The sequence below is a fragment of the Pan troglodytes genome, chromosome 16, assembly GCF_028858775.2.
Source record: "Pan troglodytes isolate AG18354 chromosome 16, NHGRI_mPanTro3-v2.0_pri, whole genome shotgun sequence".
Lineage (NCBI taxonomy): Eukaryota > Metazoa > Chordata > Mammalia > Primates > Hominidae > Pan > Pan troglodytes.
Genome location: NC_072414.2, coordinates 75827580 through 75851665, shown reverse-complemented (window position 1 = coordinate 75851665; position 24086 = coordinate 75827580). Strand labels below are relative to the sequence as shown.

The 24086-nt window shown below is 45.4% G+C and overlaps 1 protein-coding gene across 2 annotated transcripts in view; it reads right to left on the bottom strand.

Moving 5' to 3' along the window:
* Window positions 1–24086, bottom strand: part of FSD2 (fibronectin type III and SPRY domain containing 2) — a 50695-nt gene that overhangs the window by 5059 nt on the left and 21550 nt on the right. Inside the window, exons 4-12 of one of the 2 annotated variants that reach the window (XM_003314839.7) lie at window positions 22382–22612; window positions 19824–19846; window positions 18346–18467; window positions 11645–11800; window positions 9323–9457; window positions 8439–8589; window positions 5462–5595; window positions 4730–4862; window positions 1664–1840 (exon numbers count right to left, since the gene is read on the bottom strand). In XM_003314839.7, the coding sequence (XP_003314887.2) occupies window positions 1664–1840; window positions 4730–4862; window positions 5462–5595; window positions 8439–8589; window positions 9323–9457; window positions 11645–11800; window positions 18346–18467; window positions 19824–19846; window positions 22382–22612 (1262 nt within the window). The remainder of the gene's footprint in view (window positions 1–1663; window positions 1841–4729; window positions 4863–5461; window positions 5596–8438; window positions 8590–9322; window positions 9458–11644; window positions 11801–18345; window positions 18468–19823; window positions 19847–22381; window positions 22613–24086) is intronic. The other variant, XM_016927299.4, reaches the window with a different exon arrangement.

Genomic DNA, 24086 nt, shown 5'->3' with positions numbered 1-24086 from the left:
GCAGAAATCAAAACCTGTCACAGGAATTTCCTAACCCTGCTGACCTACAGATATTTGAAGAGCTCTTTGTGTCAACAGTCTAGTCTAGGCTACTGGGATAAACACTTGGAATATGATCTAAACGTGTCAGAGGAAGCCTGCCTGTCTCTAGCCCATTTCACCTTATTTTAACTAAGCAGCTGCCAGAAGCTATATGAGTTGTTTCTTCTACTTTCTATGCTACCACCAATAGAGTCTAATACTATGAGCCAAAAATGCAAGTCTGCTAGGAGACCTTATCCTAGGATACCTTACCTTCATTCTCCACTTGTAACGTGTGTGCGTGTGCGCACGTGCGCGCGCACACACACACACACACCCTACATCTGTAAGAAACTGGCTTGGCTCTAGCACTTGGCCTGTAGCTTTTGCCCTTCCTTTGTCATTCTTCTGTTTCCACCCCTCTTCTATTGTGTCTTCTTACTCCCTTTATTCCCCCTACACGTGGACTTCTAGGCTTTCTTTATGCTCCCTTAGTTTTACTCTGCCCCTTGTTCTTGCCTTTCTAAAGAAGAGACTTTGCTCTTTAGTCTTACTTCAGGCAGAATCCCCAAATAAAGTATCTGCCTCAGTGTATAGTAATTCTTGGATTCCCCAAACTGGGTGTGAGGTTTAGTAGATTTCATTAGAGTCTTCATCTGTTATCGGAGGGGAAGTTGGTTTTCCCACTTATGCTTGGGCATGACACATAATGTGTAAATAACCATGATAGAGGATCATGGGCAGAGAGCATTGGATGAACATTAATAGGATTCATCAAATCAAGGAGGGTCAGAGGCCCCATTTTACAAGGTGTGATAGGAAAGCAGTGTGGGGTCTTGTTTTTCAGTTTTTGAGGTGAAGGAAGGTTGTAACCATGGCCTTCTAAGTCTGAAAGTGTATTCATTGGCCTGGGCTTCGTGAGACTTTTTTTCCCACTATATGGAACTACTCCATGTGTAAAGACAGAGTGCCCAGCAGCAGGAGCAAACCAGAATTAGCCATAACTACTAAGCCTCTTGCCCACATTTACTTAAAAAGATGGAACTGGGGCTTCAAAGCAAACTGTATTGGCTTAATACTAAAGGTGAACAGAAATCAAAAATCTATCACTTAAGTGGTTAGGAATGAAATCTTTGGAACCGGACTGCTTGAGTTTGAATCCAAGTTCCAAATCCATGTCGTTTGGATTATCTAATTGCTGTGAGGTGTGGTCTTCTTATTTTTATTTTTTTTTTTTTTAGAGACGGGGTCTTGCTATGTTGCCCAAGCTGGCTTTGAAGTCCAGGGCTCAAACAATACTCCCACCTCACTCTCCTGAGTAGCTGGGACTACAGGTGCACACCACTGCACCCAGCATTCTGATTTTTCAAATGAGATAACACAATTGTGAGAAGTAAATGAGATAATGCATGTAAGAGTACTTGGCACATAATTCTCCATAAGTTTTAGCTATTTTTAGTTCAAGAAAAGCTGCTCTTTCTCCTCTTACTTGGACTTTAGGGAAAGTGGCTGGCAGCAACTCCTGAAATATCTTAAAATATTTGTAAAATATAACGTGTGTCTTAATTATTGCTAGTGAAAAGGTCTTGCTGTAATCTTTCAAAAGCAAATTTTAATTGTGAGTATCCAGATTTTACTTTACCTTGATGATGCAAATGTGTGCCTCATGCACCAGGAGAGGCAATTTGCTCCCAGATCCTCCTGTTTAGGGGCATCTGCAAAGGCCACACCAACTCTGTAGTCCAAATGCTCATCCACCTCCACCTCCCAGTAATGGTGCCCTCGGACTGGAATTAGATTTCCCATGACAGCAACACACCTGGTTTTAGAAAGTGGAAGCATGTGTGATCTGGGGTGCCCCAAGCCTGGCTGTGCAGGTCAGTGATGCCAGTTGCTGGGATCAGTCAGTCGGTGGTCTACGAACGTGGTGGTAGGTGCTTCTGGACACTTCACTTGTAAAGTACCCTTAGCTCTCAAAGCTCAGTGGGCTGATGCTGAAGATTAGAGATTATGATACTGCTTGGTAATGGGAGAGGAGGAGGCACTAAACCAACAGAACAAGTTTTGTTTGCTCTTTAAAATGGTTGGGGCTTTTATAGAAAAAGGTTTGGTTCACTTGTTCATAAAAAAAGAAAAGGGTTGAAAATACACAACACAGCACGGTTAAAGGAACCATAAGCTTGAAGTTCACCACCATTGCTTAAGGTACTAAATGAACATGGAAGGCCTTTGAGGTAGCCGTCATGTTAGGGATGACTCCTGGTGGAATTCAGAGGCCAGCCCAAGAAGAACAAGATAGCACATTCCTCACAGATCATTAAAATCTACCTCCACGGTTGCACTGGGAACAATTATACTGACAAAGATTAGAGTTATGTTTTGTTCTACATCAGCAAAGTATCAACAGAGGAAGGTTTTCAGTGAAAATCAAATTATATTGGTATCTCCAAAGTGAATATTCTACCTTCTTCAGGAGACTCCTACATTAACCAAAATATATATAGCCCTCAACATCCCTAGAAAGACTTGTTCAGTTTAAAATTTTCTCTCTACTTTCAAAACCCCAAGTTCTTACTGCTCAAGCAAAGCTTTGGGAAGGAGGTTGCATGTTGGTTAACTTCTACCTCGGTTACCTCAACTATAAAATGAGGCCATCTCTGCTTCAAGCTCCAGACTCACATTTCCACTTGTTTCAAATTCAGAATGTCCCAAATGGAAATAGTCATATTCCCACCCCTCTTATCTACCAAAGTTTGGGGTGTAGTGGGGAGGGGTACATACTTCTCACATCTCCATTTTGGTTAATAGAGTCATTATCTACCCGGTAACCCCCTGGTGGAAAACTAAGATGGGAATAATGTAGTGGCTACAAGCTCACCTTCTAGTTTGATTCCTGCTTCAACCCTTAATAGCATTATACTCTTGGGCAAGTTACTTCTCTGTGTTTTAAGTATTCTCATTCGTCAACTGGGATTGGTAATAGTACAGGGCTGTTAGGATGATTGCATGAGATGAAATACATTTAGCACTTGGTAAGCACTCTATAAATATGGCAATATGATAGTCCCTGACTCATCTCCCTCTCTGTTGCCCTTTAAACAGGTGAGCACCTAGCCTTGTTGGTTTTATGTGCTCAACAGCAGTTGACTCCCCTGGCTCCTCTCACCCACGCTACTGCGTAGTCAAGCCCTCCATAGTCTCCTCTCTGGTCTCTTTGTTTCCCATCTGCCTTTGCCTTTCCCTCTCCCTCCCCAGCTCACGTTCTACCATGCACTGGAATCTTTCTGAAATGTAATCTGATCTTGTTCCCCTGCTTTAAATCCTCCAATAATTCTCACCACATAGAGGATAAAATCCTAACTTTTTGTGTGTATACTGGACTTTCTCCGACTTTCCTGCCTCATCTTCCACCTCTTCCCGTCATGGATCCTATACTGCAGACATACCAAATTCCTTATATTTCTCCAAACATGATCTTTCCGGCTTCTTTCGTATGTACATGTACAAAGCAATTATCTGCCTTGAACTTTGGAACAGACTCACTCCATGGCCAGTTTTCCATCAGGAGTTTTGCTGTAAGGTACCACAGTGCAGGAGAGAGAGCACTGGGCTAACTGGAGGCAGACCTGGGTCCTTGTTTCTGTTCTCCCACTAGCCCACAGCATGACCCCTGTGAAGGAGGAGAACAGGGTCTGGGGGCAGGGAACCTAAGGACTTCCTAGAACTAAATTAAACGGAAAAACCCCAACCTTCTAAGTCCAAGTAAATAGCTTTGTATTTCAGCATGGCAGGAAACATCCTCTTCATTTGCATAGGGTGTACACCCAGTAAATGACTTTGTAACTTCACTTTAGCCACTTCATATACATAGGGTGTACACCAAGTAACCAGTGGGAACCTCTAGAGGATATTTAAACCCCAGAAAATTCTGTAACCCGGCCCTTAAGCCGCTTGCTTGGCCCACTCCCACCCTGTGGAGTGTGCTTTCATTTTCAATAAATCTCTGCTCTTGTTGCTTCATTCTTTACTTGCTTTTTTTTTTTTTTTTTTTTTTGAGAAGGAGTCTCACTCTGTTGCCCAGGCTGGAGTGTAGTGGCGCCATCTCCGCCCCGCGGGTTCAAGCAATTCTTCTGCCTCAGCCTCCCGAGTAGCTGGGATTACAGGCACCCGCAACCACGCCCGGCTAATTTTTATATTTTTAGTAGAGATGGGGTTTCAGCATGTTGACCAAGCTGGTCTCGAACTCCTGACCTCAGGTGATCTGCCTGCCTCGGCTTCCCAAAGTGCTGTGATTACAGGCATGAGCCACCGTGCCTGGCCTCTTTCCTTTCTTTGTTTGTGCATTTTGTCCAATTCTTCGTTCAGAACGCCAAGAACTTGGACACCCTCCACTAGTAATTCCTGTCCCACCCTCATGACCTCTGGCTGCTCCAGCTCTGGCAGCCTAGGACCCGGGGACCATGCCCTCCCAGGGGACCGCGCCCTCTCCTGACCTCACCGTCCCAGGGGGCTCTTCTGCCTGCACCTGCCTGACCCCTCTTGCCCACACTCCTCTGGGTCCCCTCCCCATTAGGCTCCTCCCTCCTCACTCATTTGTAGGATTCCTTTTCCCTCGAGGCTGCCTCCGTGCCATATTCAGATTTGACCTGAATAACAGTGCACCTTCGGGAAGTTCACAGAACGCCCTTGTGAGCGGTTGACAAAGTACCTGGTGAAGTGAGTGTCGCTGGGTGACAGCTCCCTGGCGGGGGTTCTCCTTTCACTTCGTACAACCGTAAGTCCGTCTTCAGAAATGGTCAGCCAGGGATGGCAGGTGTCCTTGTTTAGGCGAAAGTAGCTTCCTGTGGGAGGAGGAACACACAGAAGACCCGCAACCAATCACTTGCTTTCTCCATGTGGGCGGTGGTCACCGGTTTAGCTTCGTGTGGGATACACCTAAGCCTGGACCTGGCCTAGTAATAGGCGTCCAGTTAACAAGGATGGCAATTGACACTCATCGGGCAGTCTTGTGTGCCTAGTATCCCCTTCAGTCCTCACGACGACCCTTAGAAACAGGTGTCACTATTTCCATTTTGTAGATGAGGAAACAGAGGCACAAGGTGGTTAAGAAATCAGCTGGCAAATGATAGAACTTAAACTTGAACCCCAAGCCCCTCTGATTCCAGAGGCTGTGCTCTTTACCTCTAGCTGTAATGCCTGTATATGGATAAGAATTTCTAACCTATTTGCCAAGGGAAATAGGAATTGAAGGACTTCTTAATGATCCATTTGACTTGCAATTAGGGCAGTATGGGACACCCCTGAACTCCTTCTGGCCTGACTTGCCACGTGTCCACATCTGTGCATATTCATCAATTTCCCAGTGAAGTCATAGCAGCACTGGGTCTGCCACAGAATGGCCACTTTGGGTCCCAGAGACTTTGTGGGCTGGGGCACAGACCTATGGTGTGGACTGTAGCTGGCTCGCTCCTCACGCTGGGGCCCCCCATGTTGAGGGCTCGCACATAGATAATGTAGCTCCGCCCCGGCTGCAGCTGCACCACGGACTCGCAGGTCGGGATGCCCACAACAGACCTGTACAAGGAAGCAGAGCTGCAGTCAGAATGGGGCTAGGACACCCAGGCCCAAGCACCAGGCATCCCTTTCAAAGCTGGAAGGTTTAACTCACTCTTGCACTCCTGTCCTCTGACCCACATTTAACAGCAGCACAGCCAGGAGTGCTGGCTCCCCCTCTGCATTCCCTCCCACAGTCTCTGGTCTGCTTTTCTCACTTCATTGCTACTTCTTGTGTTTGTGGCTGTCTCCTCTCCAAGTCCCTCATTCTGGTTTCCCAGGCACCCAGCACTGTGCTTGGCATATGGTTAACACTGCATCATGGAGTGTGCATGCAGTAGAATCCAGTGTGTCTCTGTCCGTCTGTTAGGATCATAATGTCTCTGAGGTCAGGGGCTGAGTACCGCTATTCTTATACAGTACTGGGCCCATAGAAGGCCGTCAATTCAGCCAGGTGCAATGGCTCATGCCTGTAATTCCAGCACTTTGGGAGGCTGAGGCGGGTGGGTCACTTGAGGTCAGGAGTTCGAGATCAGCCTAGCCAACATGGTGAAACCCCGTCTCTACTAAAAATACAAAAATTAACCGAGTGTGGTGGCAGGTGCCTGTAATTCCAGCTACTCAGGAGGCTGAGGCAGGAGAATTGCTTGAACCTGGGAGTTGGAGGTTGCAGTGAACCGAGATCATCACGCCACTGCACTCCTGGGCGACAGAGTGAGACTGTCTCAAAAAAGAAAAAAAAAAGGTCCTTGATTTATGTTTAAGAACAAACAATTCTGACTAGAGCTGAAAGTGTTAACTGCTGTTAACCCCCTAACAGCTGCCTATTGGAAATAATCCAATGTATTTAAATTGTACTATACAGAAATACAAGCTCATAATTGCCACTGTCTATATTGCTGCGGTTGCCAACCCCATGTCAGTCCAGTGGGCAAGAGAAGTCTTTAGGATGATGCCCATTTACCAATACAACACCCTCACCCAGATGAGGCCAAGTTGTCCAGGTTATCTTCAGGCTGCAGCTCTGGGCCAGAGGGGCACTTTTACTTATGCATTCAATAAATATTAACTAAACTCCTTAGGTTCCAGGCACTGTATAGGGAGGCCCTCAGAAAAAACAAATGTAGTTCCTGCCCTCATAGAACTTACAGTCTAGATGGGAAGAGCAGCATTCTTCAGGCAATCACTGGAAGGAATGTAAGATGGTAACCAAGACAAGTTGACAATGTGCTGTAGTGTATAATGGTGGAGGGAGGATGGCTTTTGAGCAGAGCTCTGAAGAATGCTGAGGAGGTAACTGGATGAAAAAGGGACAGAGGAGTCTCCTACATAGGAGAAGCATGTGCCAAGGCCCTGTGGCAGGAAGGAGCATGAAAAGTAGGAGGAACTGAAACATGACCAATGTGGTGGGATCTTGAGAGGGAGGGGAGCTGGTGTGGGAGGAGCTGGAGAGGCAGGAAGGGGCCAGAGCCTGTGAAGGAGTTTTGCCTTTTCTTCAGCAATGGGTCGCCATGATTGGATTTGTACTGGAAGAATATGCACCAGCTCTCAGGTCATCTCTCAGGTTACTGACCAGCCCTCTGATGACCTCATCATTGTGAGTTGGTCCCAGGTGTCAAGTTCTCCTAAAGTATCAGCATAAATTGCAAAGGAAACCTGAACCATTAGGATGGCCAGAACCACTGGACACACTGCCCCACTCCTGAGTATCTCCAGAGTGGATTACCAAAGTCAGCCTCCATGTGGCCATGGACACACAGATTCCACCTGGAACAGATGGATGGGTGGCATATGGCCACGTTTCAAGCCTGGCATTTAGCATAGAAGAATCTGCTTCCCTAACAATTGACACCAACACCTCTTCATTTCTCCAGCTCCAGGTCAGTGCACCCCTGTGTTCCACAGCAGGGGAGCCCCTGGTCCTGGTGGCTGGTGCTGGCCTGCCTGGGTGGTTCATCCCCTTTCACAAACTTCTGTAAACCAGAGGTAAACCTATGCTTCCTCCATCATAGGCTGCTGTAAACTCATAGGTTCTGCGAGCCCTTGTGGTCACTGAGTCCAACCCTTATCAATTTGTGAACCCCTCCAGCTCTCTGAGAATGAGGGGTGAAAATGAGCTTCCAGACAGTCTTCTGTGATAGATGAAACATTCTTTGTACATTCAGCTGCAATCTCTTTTGTTTTCGCCTATGGCTTTCACCCTCACCTCTCTGAATTCTAGCTAGGTGGGTCTTTTAGTTCCTCCAGCAGCTCACTCCTGCCCCAGGGCCTGTGTCCATGCAGCCCCCTCCCCCCGAAGCACCCCTGCATTCGCTGTTCTTGGGGCTCAGTCTTTCCCATATGTTCAGGTCTCAGTTTAAACATCTTCTTTATCCAAAGTGGATCCTCACCTCCACCACCATTCTCTGTTTTATTACATTTCTTTTTCCTTCCTAGCACTGTATATTTTACACATTAGTTTGTTTTCTTGCCTTTTGTCTATTTCCCCACCAGACTGTCAGCCCCATTAGGGCAGGAAATTTGTCCATCTGGTTCCCAGTGCCTTGCACAGGACCTGACACCACCCAGGCACTCAGTGCATGTTGAATGAATGAATGAGTGAATGAATGGGAAACCTTACTTGAGCTAAAACAACAACCACAACAACAACAAAACCTGAGGTTCAACCAACTTATTCATTCATTTGTCATTCACCTTCAGTAATAGCATTCCAGCTACTTCTCATGAACACTAAGCAACCAAAAATTGAGATTCCTGTGTATCAAAAATGCCAACCTTCTCTTCAGACTCCATATACTTCCTAAGCCATGTCACTGTATCAGGTGTCAGGGCTCTCGTGCCCAGCAAATGCCCTCATGACTCACTCAGTTACACCCGAGGCTTCTGGACTTTCAGCCTGGGTCAGCTCCACAGTGTACGAGTCCACAGGATTCAGGTTCCCAGACTCCCAGCAAATCAGCACAGCCTCTTCACAGCTCCTTATCTCTTTGGTTTTAATAATGGGGGGAGAAGGTGCTAAATGTGGGAGAAAGGGAGAGATGAACAACTGTTGTGTTCATTTCCAGCCATTTTGTTCAGAGCCATGGACAAACATCACAGCCACCTTCTTCCTCCCACAAAAGAGATTCAGTGCAATAAAAAGCAAACCAGGGAATCCCTTCCAGATGTTCCTGGAGTAGAAGATGGTTGCAAGGTTTAAATGTCAGTGTGACCGAGAGTAGCAGTTTTTTATATTTTGAGGCCAACCATCAGAAAATGTCACTGTCACTGTCGGCTGAGTGCAGTGGCTCACGCCTGTGATCCCAGCACTTTGGGAGGCCGAGGCGGGTGGATCACTTGAGGTCAGGAGTTCGAGACCAACCTGGCCAACATGGCGAAATGCCATCTCTTCTAAAAATACACACACACACAAAAAATCAGATGTGGTGGCAGACACCTGTAATCCCAGCTACTTGGGAGGGTGAGGCAGGAGAATCACTTGAACCTAGGCGGCAGAGGTTGCAGTGAGCAGAGATCGTGCCACTACACTCCAGCCTGGGCGGGACTCATCTCAAAAAAAAAAAAAAAAAAAGAAAATGTCACTGTCAAACTAGGCATGTAGATTTTGTGTGTTAAATAAAAGAAAAAAATGTACACAGCTCTTCCTACCCTTCTGAATGAAATCAAGAGCCCTGCCATCTCTAGAAACCCATGACTCCTGTGTCCCCTTGAATGAAAGCCCTGCTATAGGAAATGAGTAGCCCATTACCTGTCATGTACACTGCACGCTCGCTAGAGGGGCTGGGGCCAGCCCTGTTGTGAGCTGTGACCCAAAATTCATACTGGGTATTTGGCACAAGGTTTGTCACTGAGCAATATGTTTCTTTGACAGTCACTGTAAACTCTGGAGAAAAAAAAGATAAGAATTCAACCCTAAAAACTGGCCAAGTGGCTCCAATTCATTATGCCGAATCCCACAGTAGTAGATTACAAAACTGGCTATAAATTCCTCCCATCCCTGTATGCACTCCCTCTGCAGCATGACTTTGCTGCTCCTTCCATTCAGAGCTTCCTTCCTTCTCTCTATTCCTTGAAACTGGGCTTAGCTATGTGACTAGCTTTGGTCAATGGGGCAATAGCAAACGATGCAAGCAGAGGCATGGAAGTGCTCGTGCACAGGGGCTAGCCCTCTTGCTGCTGGGGATGCTTCCACTACCACGTGAGCAAGCCCAAGCCAGCCTCCTGGAGGATGTGAGACCGCAGGGAGAGAGACCCCAGCTGCCCAAGTCCTCCCGGCTATCCTATCTGCGACAACAGTAAATGAGGCCATCCTAGACCAACCAGCCCTACCCAAGGTGGTTCAGAATAGAACTGTTTGGCCAGCCCACAGAATTACAAGAAATAATAGGGCCGGGCGCGGTAGCTCATGCCTATAGTCCCAGCACTTTGGGAGGCTGAGGCAGGTGGATCACTAGGTCAGGAGATCGAGACCATCCTGGCTAACACAGTGAAACCTCATCTCTACTAAAAATACAAAAAATTAGCTGGGCGTGGTGGCATTTGCCTGTAGTCCCAGCTACTCGGGAGGCCGAGGCAGGAGAATCACTTGAACCCGGGAAGTGGAGGTTGCAGTGAGCTGAGATAGTGCCACTACACTCCAGCCTGAGTGACAGAGCAAGACTCCATCTCAAAAAATAATAATAATAAATAAATAATAAATGTTTGTTATTTTAAGCCACTAAGTTGTAGGGGGTGGGGAGGGGGTTTGGTTATGCAGCAAAAACTGACACAACTCCAGACTTCCCCAGAATCTTGAAAGGCAGTGATAACTCCTTAATTTACGTTCAGATATCATTTCCTTTATAGTAAAAATGGTCAGTTTGAAAGATCTTTATAGATTGCCATGACACAGCCCCAATACAATGACTTCTGTGTATCTGCAGCGGGTGCTGACAGGGTTGATTTGTGGCAAAAGCTGGGGTTAATCAAGTCTGACTTCCTAGTCCCCAACCCCCCTTTTCAAAGCTCCTCGCCCCTCTCCATGTCCTCTTTAGTCCTTATTCTGACCTCTCTCACCCTCCCTCATCATCACTTAAATTTACTCTTACTTTTCTCAAGAATTCCCCTTATTTCCTGGGCAGAAACACCATCCTCAGCTTCTGGAACTCAGCCCTCCACCTGCATAGTCTGGTACAATGAGCAGAACTTGAGGCAGGACGCCTACACACCTGATTCACGTCCTTGTTCTGCCATAACTCACTGTGTCCTCACAGACAGCTTCTTTCTCTCTGAGTCTCAGTTTCCTCATCCATAAAATGGAGATCTCTAAGTCTCTTTCCAGCAATCCCACTTCAACCCCACATGCCCAGGACAGGTGCTGTCAGGCTGGCCCTGGTCCCTTGAAATCTTCACATGTTCAGCTGGGGCTCTTCTGTTGTCTGACCCTCCCTCCTTAAGAAAGAATGGCTTATTGATTATTGTAGTATGGGGGGCCCTACCCCAGCTGTAACCCCACACCAGCCAGTCCCATTTCCAGGGAAAAGGATGTTGGCCAAGAGCTGCCCAGAGTGGAGGCCGGGGGCCATCTCAGGAGTTGTCTTCTCCTGGGAATGTGGAGCTGATCACCAGCAGCCCTTCCAGGCTGCAGAGTCCCCCTCACCCCTCATGGGGTCTGCAGGTGAATCCTCCAGTTTCTCCTGCAGCACAAGGCTGCTATGAGAGGAGCACCAGCCTGACCCTCAGATGCCAGGACAAGCTAGAACCCAGCCAGCCCAGCAGGGCCTCCTTGACAAGGGGCACCCCTGGCCCCTCCTGCACACAGGGCAGCCAGAGACTGGTCCCAGGGACAACTCTGACCCAATGGCTGTAGATATGCTCCAGACCCCTTCGCCTGGCCTTGCTGTCATTCCCAGTCAGGCCCCAGCGTGCCTTGCTAGCCCTTTCTGCCCTGTTCACCTGCCTGCATCCAATCCTTTGCATGTGTAGACCCATCCTGTCTCTACCATCCCAACTGCCAGGAAGACAGGGCCCAGGCCCCTGAGGGGCCTGAACTGTTCCCATGAGCACGGGCATGTTCCTGGCAGAGCCTCACCTGCTTGGTCCTTCCCAGGTGAGCTGTCCTGCACTGGCCGGTAGGACAGCTGATAGCTCTCCACAGTGTCGTCGGAGTATAAGCTCCAGCACACTCGGACTGAGGAACCTGTGGCTGAGTTAGGGACCTGTGGATTTATGACTGGAGCAGAAGGAGCTAGGAAAAGAAAAGAAAAAAGAAGAGGAACCTCTAATAGAGGTGTGGGGTGACAGTGGCCCCTTTCCCATGACCATTGATCCCCCCAATGAATCCACAGCCTTTGGGAATGGAAGAGAAAGTCCAGAGTAGACAAGGATGGGGACATACAGCCTCTCAACCATGAGTCTGCAAAATACAACCAGTATATCTATTCTTGCTTTGACAAGTGCAGATGAGCTTAAGGAGCAGGGGTCGGTGACAGGGACTCAGGCCAAGGCATAGATTGCGAGTCCTGCTCCAGGTTATGGGTCCTCTGGCCCTTCCGTGGCACCTAAAGAGGCAGGACAACCGGGATCACAGCACTGCTGCCTCAGCAGAGAGAAAGAAGCCTTCAGCAAGGAGGCTCTGCTTTCATTGATGGTATGGGGAAAGGGGGCATCCAGGGAACATCTCCCACATTAATGAGAGAAGATTGGGGTGGCCCAATTGTGATTTTCAGAACCAACTTCTTTAGAGTCCATCTACTAAGTTAATTCTTTTCTTCTCTGTAGGTGAATACTTCTATCTCCCCCACCCCTATACAATCTCACACACACAACCAAGAATAAGAACAAGTGGTGTGTTTCCTCCATAATTCTTTTTTTTCTCTGTCTTTGAGACAAAGTCTTGCTCTGTCACCCAGGCTGGAGTGCAGTGACGTAGTCTCGGCTCACTGCAGCCTCCACATCCCGATTCAAGTGATTCTTGTGCCTCAGCCTCCTGAGTAGCTGGGACTACAGGCTCACACCACCACGCCCAGCTAGTTTTTGTATTTTTAGTAGAGACAGGGCTTCGCCATTTTGGCCACGCTGGTCTCGAACTCCTGACCTCAAGTGATCTGCCTGACTCTGCCTCCCAAAGTGCTGGGATTACAGGTGTGAGCCACTTGTGCCTGGTCCTTTCCTCCATAATCCTTCTCCCATGGCAGCATCTCCATCCCAGACTTTTAATATCCTTAGTTTCAAAGGTTGAAATTGATCAACCCATGTAAGAGCACAGCTGAACTTAAAGGAGTTGACTTAGTTTTGGTTCATCCTTTGCTTTCTGGTCAGGGGCTGAAAGATCATAATGTGACAGAGGTGAGGAGGAAGACAATAACTTATATCCCCAATGACAAAGTCCAGGGTGCACAACAGATGCCCTGCTAGACGCTGTCAAATACAGCTTCACCTGGAGATGCAGCATAAGAAAATGTATGGTTCTGGGAACTTTAAACCCCTCAGGAAGCACTAGATGCAGGCAGGAAGGTGATGATTTATGTGAGATCTGGACACAGAAAAGTGAAGAAAAATGTCACTGCTTCTCAAGCACGGATTTGGGCAATAGTGCTTTTCCTTCCCAATGACTAATGATCATTTGGGCAGCACCATTCCTAGATGGGGAAAAGAACCATACAGTGGACATCATAGCTCTGTGAAATCTCTCCTTGACCCAGTGATTCTAAGAATGGTCCCCAAGATCTATGATTAAAGATTTGCATTACAGTATGGTTTACAATGGTAAAAAAAAATTAGAAACACCCCAGTATCCAACAATTGAGGATTAAATAAATGAAAATATGTAGGCACTAAAGTGATATTGCAAAAGAATTTATCAGGGTGAGAAAATATCTATCAAAATTGTTTTGCTAAAAAAACAGATTTCAAAACAGAATGACTCAATTTTTATAACAAAAATACTGTGCAAGGAAAAAACCTAAAATGCTATACACAACATTGTCCACAATCATGTTGTTCAGTGTTGGTGAGAAGGGGAAAGCAAGCAGTTGAAAAATGAGGAATTACAGACTATCCTTATAAATAAGTAATCACAATAATATTTTATTTTATTTCAATTTTTTGAGACAGGCTCTTACTCTGTCACCCAGGCTGGAGTGCAGTGGGGCAGTCATAGCTCACTGCAGCCTCACTCTTGGGCTCAAGCAATCCTCCCACTTCAGTCTCCCAAGTAACTGGGGCTATAGGTGTACAGTGCCACACCAAGCTAATTTTTAAGGTTTTTTTTGTAGAAATAGGGTCTTGCTATTTTGCCTAGGCTGGTCTCAAACTCCTGGGCTCTAGCAATCTGCCCACCTCAGCCTCCCAAAGTGCTGGGATCACAGGCATGAGCCAGCACGTCTGGCCAACAATAATACTTTAAAGAGCTACTTGGCACCATGTAATATGGTATACATAAGTTTTCTCATTTAATTCTTACAATATTCCTATGAGGTATTATGATGTCCATTTTTACAGATGAAGAAACCAAGACTCAGAGAGGTTAGGTGAATTGTCCAGAGTCAGAGTCACACTGCTAGGAAGTGGCAGAGTTGGGATTCTCACGAGCTCCATAGAATTCCAAAGCCCATCTCTTAACCTCTATGCTAAAAACAGATACCCAGGAGGAACCTCAGAGAGGTCAGCCTCTGTACTCACTTATGAGCTAAAGACAAAAATAGGAAGTTAGAGGGAAAAAAATACTTGTTTCTAAATCCTTTTTTTTTTTTTTCTTTTTTTGAGACGGAGTCTCGCTCTGTCACCAGTTTGGAGTGCAGTGGTGCGATCTCGGCTCACCGCAATCTCCACCTCCCGGGTTCAAGCCATTCTCCTGCCTCAGCCTCCCGAGTAGTTGGGATTACAGGCACGTGCCACCACAGCCAGCTAATTTTTGTATTTTTAGTAGAGACGGGGTTTCACCATGTCAGCCAGGATGGTCTCAATCTCCTGACCTCATGATCCACCCACCTCAGCCGTCCAAAGTGCTGGGATTACAGGCGTGAGCCACCGTGCCTGGCCTTGTTTCTAAATCTTTATTATTTTTTTCAGACATTGACGTTTCCTACTCAAAGCTCAGGGGGTCTGCAGGGTTTTCTACAATAAAATCATATAATCCGGCTGGCCATGGTGGCTCACACCTGTAATCCCAGCACTTTGGGAGGTCGAGGCAGGTGGGTCACGAGGTCAGGAGTTTGAGACCAGCCTGGCCAACATGGTGAAACCCCGTGTCTAATAAAAATATAAAAAATTAGCCAGGCATGGTAGCGGGTGCCTGTAATCCCAGCTACTCGGGAGGCTGAGGCAGGAGAATCGCTGGAACCCAGGAGGCTGAGGTTGCAGTGAGCTGAGATCGCACCATTGCACTCCAACCTGGGTGACAGTGTGAGACTCTGTCTCAAAAAAAAAAAAAAAAAAATTCATATAATTTGCAAACAGAGGCAATTTCCCTTTTTCCTTTTCAGTTTGGATGCCTTTCTATCTTTCTCTTGCCTAATTGCTCTGGCAAGGTCTTGTAGCACTACGTTGAATTGGAGTTTTGAGAGTGGGCATCTTTGTCTTGTTTCTGATCTTAGAGGAAAAGCTTTCAACTTTTCACCACTGAGTATGATGTTAGCTGTGGGATGTCATATATGACATTTTTTATAATGTTTGCTCTAATCTTTATTATTTCCTTTCTTCTGCAAAATTTGGGCTTAGCTTGTTCTTTTTCTAGTTTCTGGAGGTGTAAAGTTAGGTTGTTTATATGAGCTCTTTCTTTTTAATGTAGGCACTTATTGCTATAAATTTCCCTTGTAGTACATCCCTTTTGCTGCATCCCATAAGTTTTGGTATGTTGTGTTTCATTTTCATTTATCTCAAGGTTTTTAAAATTCCCTTTTGATTTCTTCTTTGGCCCCTTGATTGCTCAGGAGTGTGTTGTGTAATTTCCACACATCTGTGAATTTTCCAATTTTTTCTTGTTATTGATTTCTAGTTTCATACCACTGTGGTCATAAAAGATACTTGAGGCCAGGCAGAGTGACTCAGGCCTGTAATCTCAGCACTTTGGGAGGCTGAGGTAGGAGGATTACTTGACACCAGAAGTTCAAGAACAGCCTGGGCAACATAGCGAGACCTCATCTCTACAAAAACATTGAACAAATTGGCTGGGTATGGTGGTGTGGGCCTGTAGTCCTAGCTACTTGGAAGGCTGAGGCAGGAGGATTTCTTGAGCCCAGGAGTTGGAGTTTGCAGTGAGCCATGATCACACCACTATACTCCAGGCTGGGCAACAGAGTGAAACCCTATTTCAAAATAGTAATGATAATAACAATAAAAGATACTTGATAGATTTCATTCTTTTTAAATTTGTTAAGTCTTGTTTTGTGGCGTAACATGTGATCTAGCCTGGAGAATGTTACGTGTGTGCTTGGGAAGAATGTGTATTCTGCTGTTGTTGGATGGAATGTTCTGTACATGTCCGTTAGGTCCATTTGATCTATAGTGTTAAAATGCATCAAAAAGAATAAAATACTTAGAAATGAACTTAACTGAGGAGGTGAAAGACTTGTATACTGAAAACTATAAAACACTGATGAAAGAAATTGAAGCAGACACAAAATAATGGAAAAGTATCCTACATTCATAGATTGGAAGAATTAATATTGTTAAAATGTCCATATTATGCCAAATGATCTACAGATTCAAGGCAATCCCTATCAAAATCCCAACAGCATTTTTTACAGAAATAAAAAAAAAATCCCCAAATGTATATGGAACCACAAAAGAACCCAAGTAGCTAAAGCCATCTTGGGAAAGACAAAGCTAGAGGCATCACACATTCTGATTTCAAAATATATTACAAAGCTACAGTAATTAAGACAGTATGGTACAGGCATAAGGACAGACACATAGACCAATGAAACAGAATTGAGAGCCCAGTAATAAACCCATCCAAATGATCTTTGCTAAGGGTGACAAGAACACACAATGGGGAAAGGATAGTCTCTTCAACAAATGGCATTCAGAAAACTATATCCACATGCAGAATAATGAAATTTGATCCCTATCTTACACCAGAACAAAAGTAAACTCAAAATAGATTATTAAAGACTTAAATGTAAAACCCTGAAACTATAACTTCTTGAAGAAAACATAGGTGAATAGCTTCTTGACATTGGTCTTGGCAATGATTTCTTAGATTTGACACCAAAAGCACAAGCAACAAAACAAAAAATAGGCAAATGGCACTACATCATACTAAAATAGCCTTTGCATAGCAAAATAAACCATTAACAGAGTGAAGAAACAACCTGCAGAATAGAAGAAAATATTTGCAAACTATCTGATAAGAGACTAGTATACAAAAAAAATAAGAATCTTCTACAACTCAATAGCAAAAATCCAAACCGATTAAAAAATGGGCAAAGAACTTAAATAGATATTTCCCCAAAGAAGACATGTAAATAGCCACCTTGTATATGAAAGAGTGCTCAATCTCTCTAGTTATCAGGAAAATGCGCATCAAAACCACAATGAGATATCACCTCATACCTGCTAGGATGATATTGTCAAAAAGTGAAAGGAGGCCGACCGCGGTGGCTCAGGCCTGTAATCCCAGCACTTTGGGAAGCTAAGGCAGTCAGATCACTTGAGGTCAGGAGTTTGAGACCAGCCTGGCCAACATGGTGAAACCCTGTCTCTACTGAAAATACAAAAAATTAGTGGAGCGTGGTGGCGGGTGCCTGTAATCTCAACTACTCAGGAGGCTGAGACTGGAGAATCACTTGAACCTGGGAGGTGGAGGTTTCAGTGAGCCAAGATCGTGCCACTGTACTGCAGCTTGGGTGACAGAGCAAGACTCTTTCTCAATTAAAAAAAAAAAAAAGGTGAAAGGTAACAAATGGTGAGAATGTGGAGAACTGGAACCCTTATATACTGTTGGTGTGAATGTAAAATCATGCAGCCACCATGGAAAACAGTATAGTGGTTCCACAAAAAATTAAAAATAAGCTGGTTGTGGTGGTGTGTGCCTGTAGTTCTAACTACTCAGGAGGCTGAGGTGGGAAGATCATGTGAGCCCAGGAATTTGAGGCCAGCCTGGGCAACATAGCAATACCCTGTCTCTGAAAAAAAAAAACAAAAACCATATATATATATGTATATATATATATTTATTTATAATAACTATTACATGATCTAGTAATACCACTCTGCGTATGTATTCGCCAGAACTGAAATCAAGATCTCAAAGATACCTGTGTTCCATGTTCATTGCAGCATTATTCACAATAACCAAGACATGGAAACAACCTCAATGTCCATCAATGGATGGATTTTAAAAAGTATGTGTGTGTATACATATGGAATATTATTCAGCCTTAACAAAGAATGAAGTTTTACCATCTGTGACAACATGGATGAATCTTGAGGACATTATGCTAAGTGACATTAGCCAGTCACAGAAGGACAGATACTCCATGATTCCACTTACATGCAGTATATAAAGCAGTCAAACTCTTAGAAGCAGAGAATGGAATTGTGGTTGCCAGGGGCTTGGGGGAAGGGGAAATGGGGAATTGTTGCTCAATGGATACGAAGATTAGTTATACAAGATGGGTAAGTTCTAGAGGTATGCTGTACAACACGGTACCTGTATTTAACAATATTGTATTGTACACTTTAAAATTTGTTAAGAGGATAGATCTCATGCTAAGTGTTCTCATCACAAGAAAGAAAAAAGCTCTGGGTAGTCTGAACCTGCCGCGAAGTACACACACAGGTGAGCACCTGGAATGGTGTTAATGGATCCCATCAGCTGCTCCACATCAGAGAAATCCAAGGTCTGGTCTTCAAACTCAGGCTGTGCAGAGATTTCCACGTCTGTTTTTGTTTTCAGGAATTTCCCGAGTCTGTTGGTATAAAAAGACATGCTGACTAGAATGGAGGGGCATTCTCCTTAGGGTATATATATAGTGCTGAGTCACTGTCATAAATGAAGAGGGGCTCTTTGCTGAACTTTCATTTAGTTACAAACAGCTGCTGGCTGCCATCTACCATCTTTTTTGGAGATTGACCTAGGGGTCATCAATGGGGATGGGTGGGATTGGTTTGTGCCTTTGAGGGAGAGGAGAAAGGGTAAGGTCATGTCAGAGGGTGGGTAGAGGGCGATCTGCCAACAAGATCCAGAACCACACCCTCTGGAAGATCTCTTAGGTGCTAACCTGGGAGTTCCCACTCTCAAGTCACTCCAGGCCCAAGAGGTACTGAGGGTCCAGACTCCCCAGGCTTCCTCTCCACATGGTCAAGTGCCCTCAAGTTGCTGATCATGGGACTCGGGGTCTCCTTGTATCTGCTTCCTGGCAGTCACAAGGTTTGTAAATGGCAGAGGCAGAATTTGAAACCAGGGCCAGGCATGATGGCTCACACCTGTAATTCCAGCACTTTGGGAGGCCAAGGCAGGCAGAGCACCTGAAGTCAGGAGTTCGAGACCAGCCTGGCCAACATGGTGAAACTCCGTCTCTACCAAAAATACAAAAAAATTAGCCAGGATGGTGGGGGACACCTGTAATCCCAGCTATTTGGGAGGCTGAGGCAGGAGAATCACTTGAACCTGGGAGGCAGAGGTTGCAGTGAGCTGAGATCTTGCCATTGCACTCCAGCCTGGGCAACAAGAACAAAACTGTCTCAAAAAAAAAAAAAAAGAATTTGAAACCAGTTCCATCTTTGCCAAAATCCCTGCAGGGATTACATTATGAAATTTCTATGTTCATGTTGCTTTATGGACATTTATTTTATTTGATTCTCACAAAGCTATCCTCATTTGTAGATAAGGTGTCTTCTAGACTGATTAGATTTGCTCAAGGTCATGAGGGTAGCAGGATTTGAACTGCTATCTGTCTGATTCTAAAATGTGCACACTTTCTGCAACTGGACAGTCTGGGTCCAGGCATAGCGGGGGGATGTTGGGGGTACTCCACAGATCTCAGTTCTTTCTGGTGAAATGAGGGGCTTGTGGAGGAGAGCTGCCCACAGGCTTGCTGACTGAGCCTCACCGTACACGCTCCCTACTAGCCCTGAGATCCTGAGATTCAATACTAGATGCTCCTAGTGACTGCACACCATCATTCCAAAGCCAGTGCTAATTTAATCAGGATTGACACAAAAGCTGAAACTGGAACCGTATAACCAAATGGAACTGAGTCTATTTGGATAACTAAAGTTGAAAAAAGTAAAAAAAGAAATACATACTAGAACAAATGTATTACCTGTCAGCCATAGCCACTGCGTCCTAAAAAGGAAAAAGAGAAAATATTAAGTTGATTTTGGAAATAAATTTCTTTTTTCTTTTTCTTTCTTTCTTTTTTTTTTTTTCTTAAATGGAGTCTCACTCTGTCGCCCAGGCTGGAGTGCAATGGCACAATCTCGGCTCACTGCAACCTCCGCCTCCCAGGTTCAAGGGATTCTCCTGCCTCAGCCTCCCAAGTAGCTGAGATTACAGGCACACGCCACCACACCCAGCTAATTTTTGTATTTTTAGTACAGACAGCGTTTTGCCATATTGGCCAGGCTGGTCTCGAACCCCTGACCTTGTGATTTGCCCACCTCGGCCTCCCAAAGTGCTAGGGTTACAGGCATGAGCCACCGTGCCTGGCTGGAAATAAATTTCTTTTACCAACATATTGTTATAAATAGATAGATAGATATAACTATATATGTGATAATACATATTGTCACATCTTATATATATAAGATAGTTATATAATAATTGATATAACTATATATAATATATATAATAACATAAACATAGAAGAAAACTTGGAAATTAGGAAAAAGTTAAAAAGCCCAGCTGTATCCCATACCGTAACAAAACCACCCTTATTTCTGTGCATTTTCTTCCATACCACGGTACTGCTTTTCCCCATCAACTTTGTCATGTGCCTGTGGTCCTAGCTCCTTGTGAGGCTGAGGCAGGAGGATCATCTGAGCCCAGGAGTTCAAGGCTGCATTGAGCTATGATCACACCACTCTCCTCCAGCCCAAGCAACAGAGCGAGACCCTGTCTCAAAAGAAAAACCAACAACAAAAACCCCACACTATGTAAGCACTTTCCATGTAGTAAATGGTCTTTTGGGCCATCAGCTTGAACACTTGCATAACAGTTAATTGTGAACAGTTAATGAATGGAAACGCCATCATTTACTTGATGGTTCTTCTCTTGTTGGACATTTTGTTGTTTCCAGCTTTTCACCATCATACATAACAGTGAGAAGCCCACCTTCATGTTTATCACTTTCTCCATGTTCTGCATATGGTGGGCCCACTAGTTCAAGAGGTATGAGCATTGATGGTTCTTGCAGTGCCTGCCAAATTGCTCTCCAGCTTTATTCGCTGACCCCTCACCCCAGGCACAGCAGAAAGGAGGCATGGTTGGGCTTTGAGGGGCGACTGTACTCTTGGACAATGTGGGGGCCATATTTAGCAACCAGGAAGCTCTGGAGGCTGAAGGCCCCTCCCCCACACCCTGGACACCACATCTTCCCCCTACTCCTGTGGCACCTTGTGAAGAAATCTGACTGAGATTGAAATTCCCATAGCCTAGCCATGTAGAGGGTTGGGTCAGATTTAATTTGTTTTCAAGAAAATTAGGAAATGGATTTTTTTTGCATGTCTGAGTTCGTGAAGTAAGATTTTTAATTGCTACACTTGTAACTGGGAAACTTAAGGTGCCTTTTCAGCCTTGACAACTTTCTCCCCAGAGCTCCAAGAGGCCATCTGAGGTGGCTGGAAAACTCTTAGAGCACTCTTGGCCGGGCGCGGTGGCTCACGCCTGTAATCTCAGCACTTTGGGAGGCCGAGGCAGGTGGATCACGAGGTCAGAGGTTCGAGACCAGCCTGACCAACATGGTGAAACCCCGTCTCTACTAAAAAAAAAAATACAAAAATTAGCTGGGCGTGGTGGCGGGTGCCTGTAATCCCAGCTACTCAGGAGGCTGAGGCAGGAGAATTGCTTGAACCCGGGAGGAAGAGGTTGCAGTGAGCCGAGATCATGCCACTGCACTCCAGCCTGGGCAACAGAGCGAGACTCCATCTCAAAATAATAATAATAATAATAATAATAATAATAATAACAATAAAACTCTTGGCCGGGCATGGTGGCTCACGCCTGTAATCCCAGCACTTCGGGAGACCAAGGTGGGCGGATCATGAGTTCAGGAGATCAAGACCATCTTGGCTAACACAGTGAAACCCTGTCTCTACTAAAAATACAAAAAAAAAAAAATTAGCTGGGCTTGGTGGCGAGCGCCTGTAGTCCCAGCTACTAGGGAGGCTGAGGCAGGAGAATGGCGTGAACCCAGGAGGCAGAGCTGGCGGTGAGCCGAGATCGCGCCACTGCACTCCAGCCTGGGCAACAGAGTGAGACTCCGTCTCAAAAAAACCAAACCAAAACAAAACAAACAACAACAACAAAAAACTCTTAGAGCACGGTTTTTGCTCAGCTTAGCTCCGGGATGAGGGAACAGGTATCTGGGTGACCAGAACAGAGGAACAAAGACTGGTGCTGCCTCTGCGCTGGGGGAGGGAGAGAGTCTGCGCTGTGAGTCCGCCTGGCCACTCACGTGGAAGCCATGCAGAGAGATTGGGCCACAGCTTCCCCATCACGATCATCCAGTGGAATCAAATGGATGCTGGCCATAAAAGTCGATTCCAATGCCTCCAGGAGGAAAGAGGACAACCTAGCTAACCTCAACCATAACTGTCGTTTCCGTTTATAATTCCATCTCTTTCCATTATGTTCATTATTTCATTTTGTTTCATTACTGACCTTTATGAAATCCACCTTCTCCTCGTGACACATCTCCTCTATTGTTTCCATCAGTTCTTTGCAAGTATCTAGGTTTTCTCCACAGCTGACCAGTTGTCCATATAAGGCTTCCAGCTTCTCTTTCTTTTTCTCCCCTAGAGCTTGTATTTTTTCCTCATATTTTTGAGCAAGTGTTTCCAAGATCTCGGTGTAATGTGACTCAAAGTTTTGTTCTTGTTTTCCAAAATTCTCCTGCAAGACAGTTGATCTCAGTCATCATTTCAGCGCATGTAGTGTGTTGATTAGAGTCTTTTGTTTTTTGTTTTTTTGTTTGTTTGTTTTTGAGACACAGTCTTGCAGTGTTGCCCAGGCTGGAGTACAGTAGTGTGATCTTGGCTCATTGCAACCTCTGCCCCCCAGGTTAAAGTGATTCTCCTGCTTCAGGCTCCTGAGTAGCTGGGATTACAGGTGTGCATCACCATGCCCGGCTAATTTTTGTATTTTTAGTAGAGATGGGGTTTCACCATGTTGGCCAGGTTGGTCTTGAACTCCTGACCTCAAGTGATCCGCCTGCCTCAGCCTCCCAAAGTGTTGGGATTACAGGCAAGAGCCACCACGCCCAGCCTGATTAGAGTCATTAGAGAAATGAAAATATGTGCCTATCAGAACTATTTTAGTTCCTCTACTTTGTCCTTTCATCTCTTGTTGGGAGTTGGAATGGAAACTGGAGGTGCTGGAACATAGGCGTCTCCGGCCTAGACTCCAGGAATAATCTAAACAAAAGCACTGCTTTCTCTCCTGGCAGCATTTTGCAATCCAGTTCCAGTTTCAACTACCTTCTATCACCATGACAAGTGACCAGGGAGATTATCAGTGATGATTCTGCCCGATATTGGACCTTAATGTGGAAATATTTTCCCCGAGAGATTCCCATCTATCATTCTCTCCTGAGCTCTTAACATCTCATGAGGCTCCTCTTCACTCCCTGGTGCTTGGATCATACAAATATCAAGATTAAATCAACTAGGATCATATCAACTAGGGGAGAAATGAAGGCAAAGGAGGAACAAGGGTTGTGGTCTGGCGGCACTGCTTACAGATGAGAAGATGCAAGAGGGCAGAGGGAGGGTTCTGACAATATTAATCCAGGAGCACAGTAGATGAGAAATATTAATATTAATAGAGTATATATTGCTTATATTGTCCCCAGAGCTCTGCAAGCTCTGATGGATGTCATCCTCATCAGATGATGGGGACATTTCCAAGGAAGAGGATCTTATCAATCATTCAGGGAGTAATTACTGAACACCTGCTATGTGCACAGGACTTGCTCAGAATGGTGGAAGAGAGAGAAAGGCAATAGATGAACTTCCCAGTGTTGAGTATGAAAGGATGGCCACTGAGGATGAAGGGACTTTGATCTGAGAGTAAGCTGGCAGAGCAGCATGTAAGAAGTTTTTTTTTTTTTTTTTATGGAGCCTCATTTTGCCACCCAGGTTGGAGTGCAGTGGAGCGATCTCAGCTCACTGCAACCTCTGACTCCTGGGTTCAAGTGATTCTCCTGTCTCAGCCTCCCAAGTAGCTGGGATTACAGGCACCCACCACCAAGCCCAACTAATTTTTTTTGTATTTTTAATAGAGATGGGGTTTCACCATCTTGGCTAGGCTGGTCTCGAACTCCTGACCTCAAGTGATCTGCCACCTTGGCCTCCCAAAGTGCTGAAAT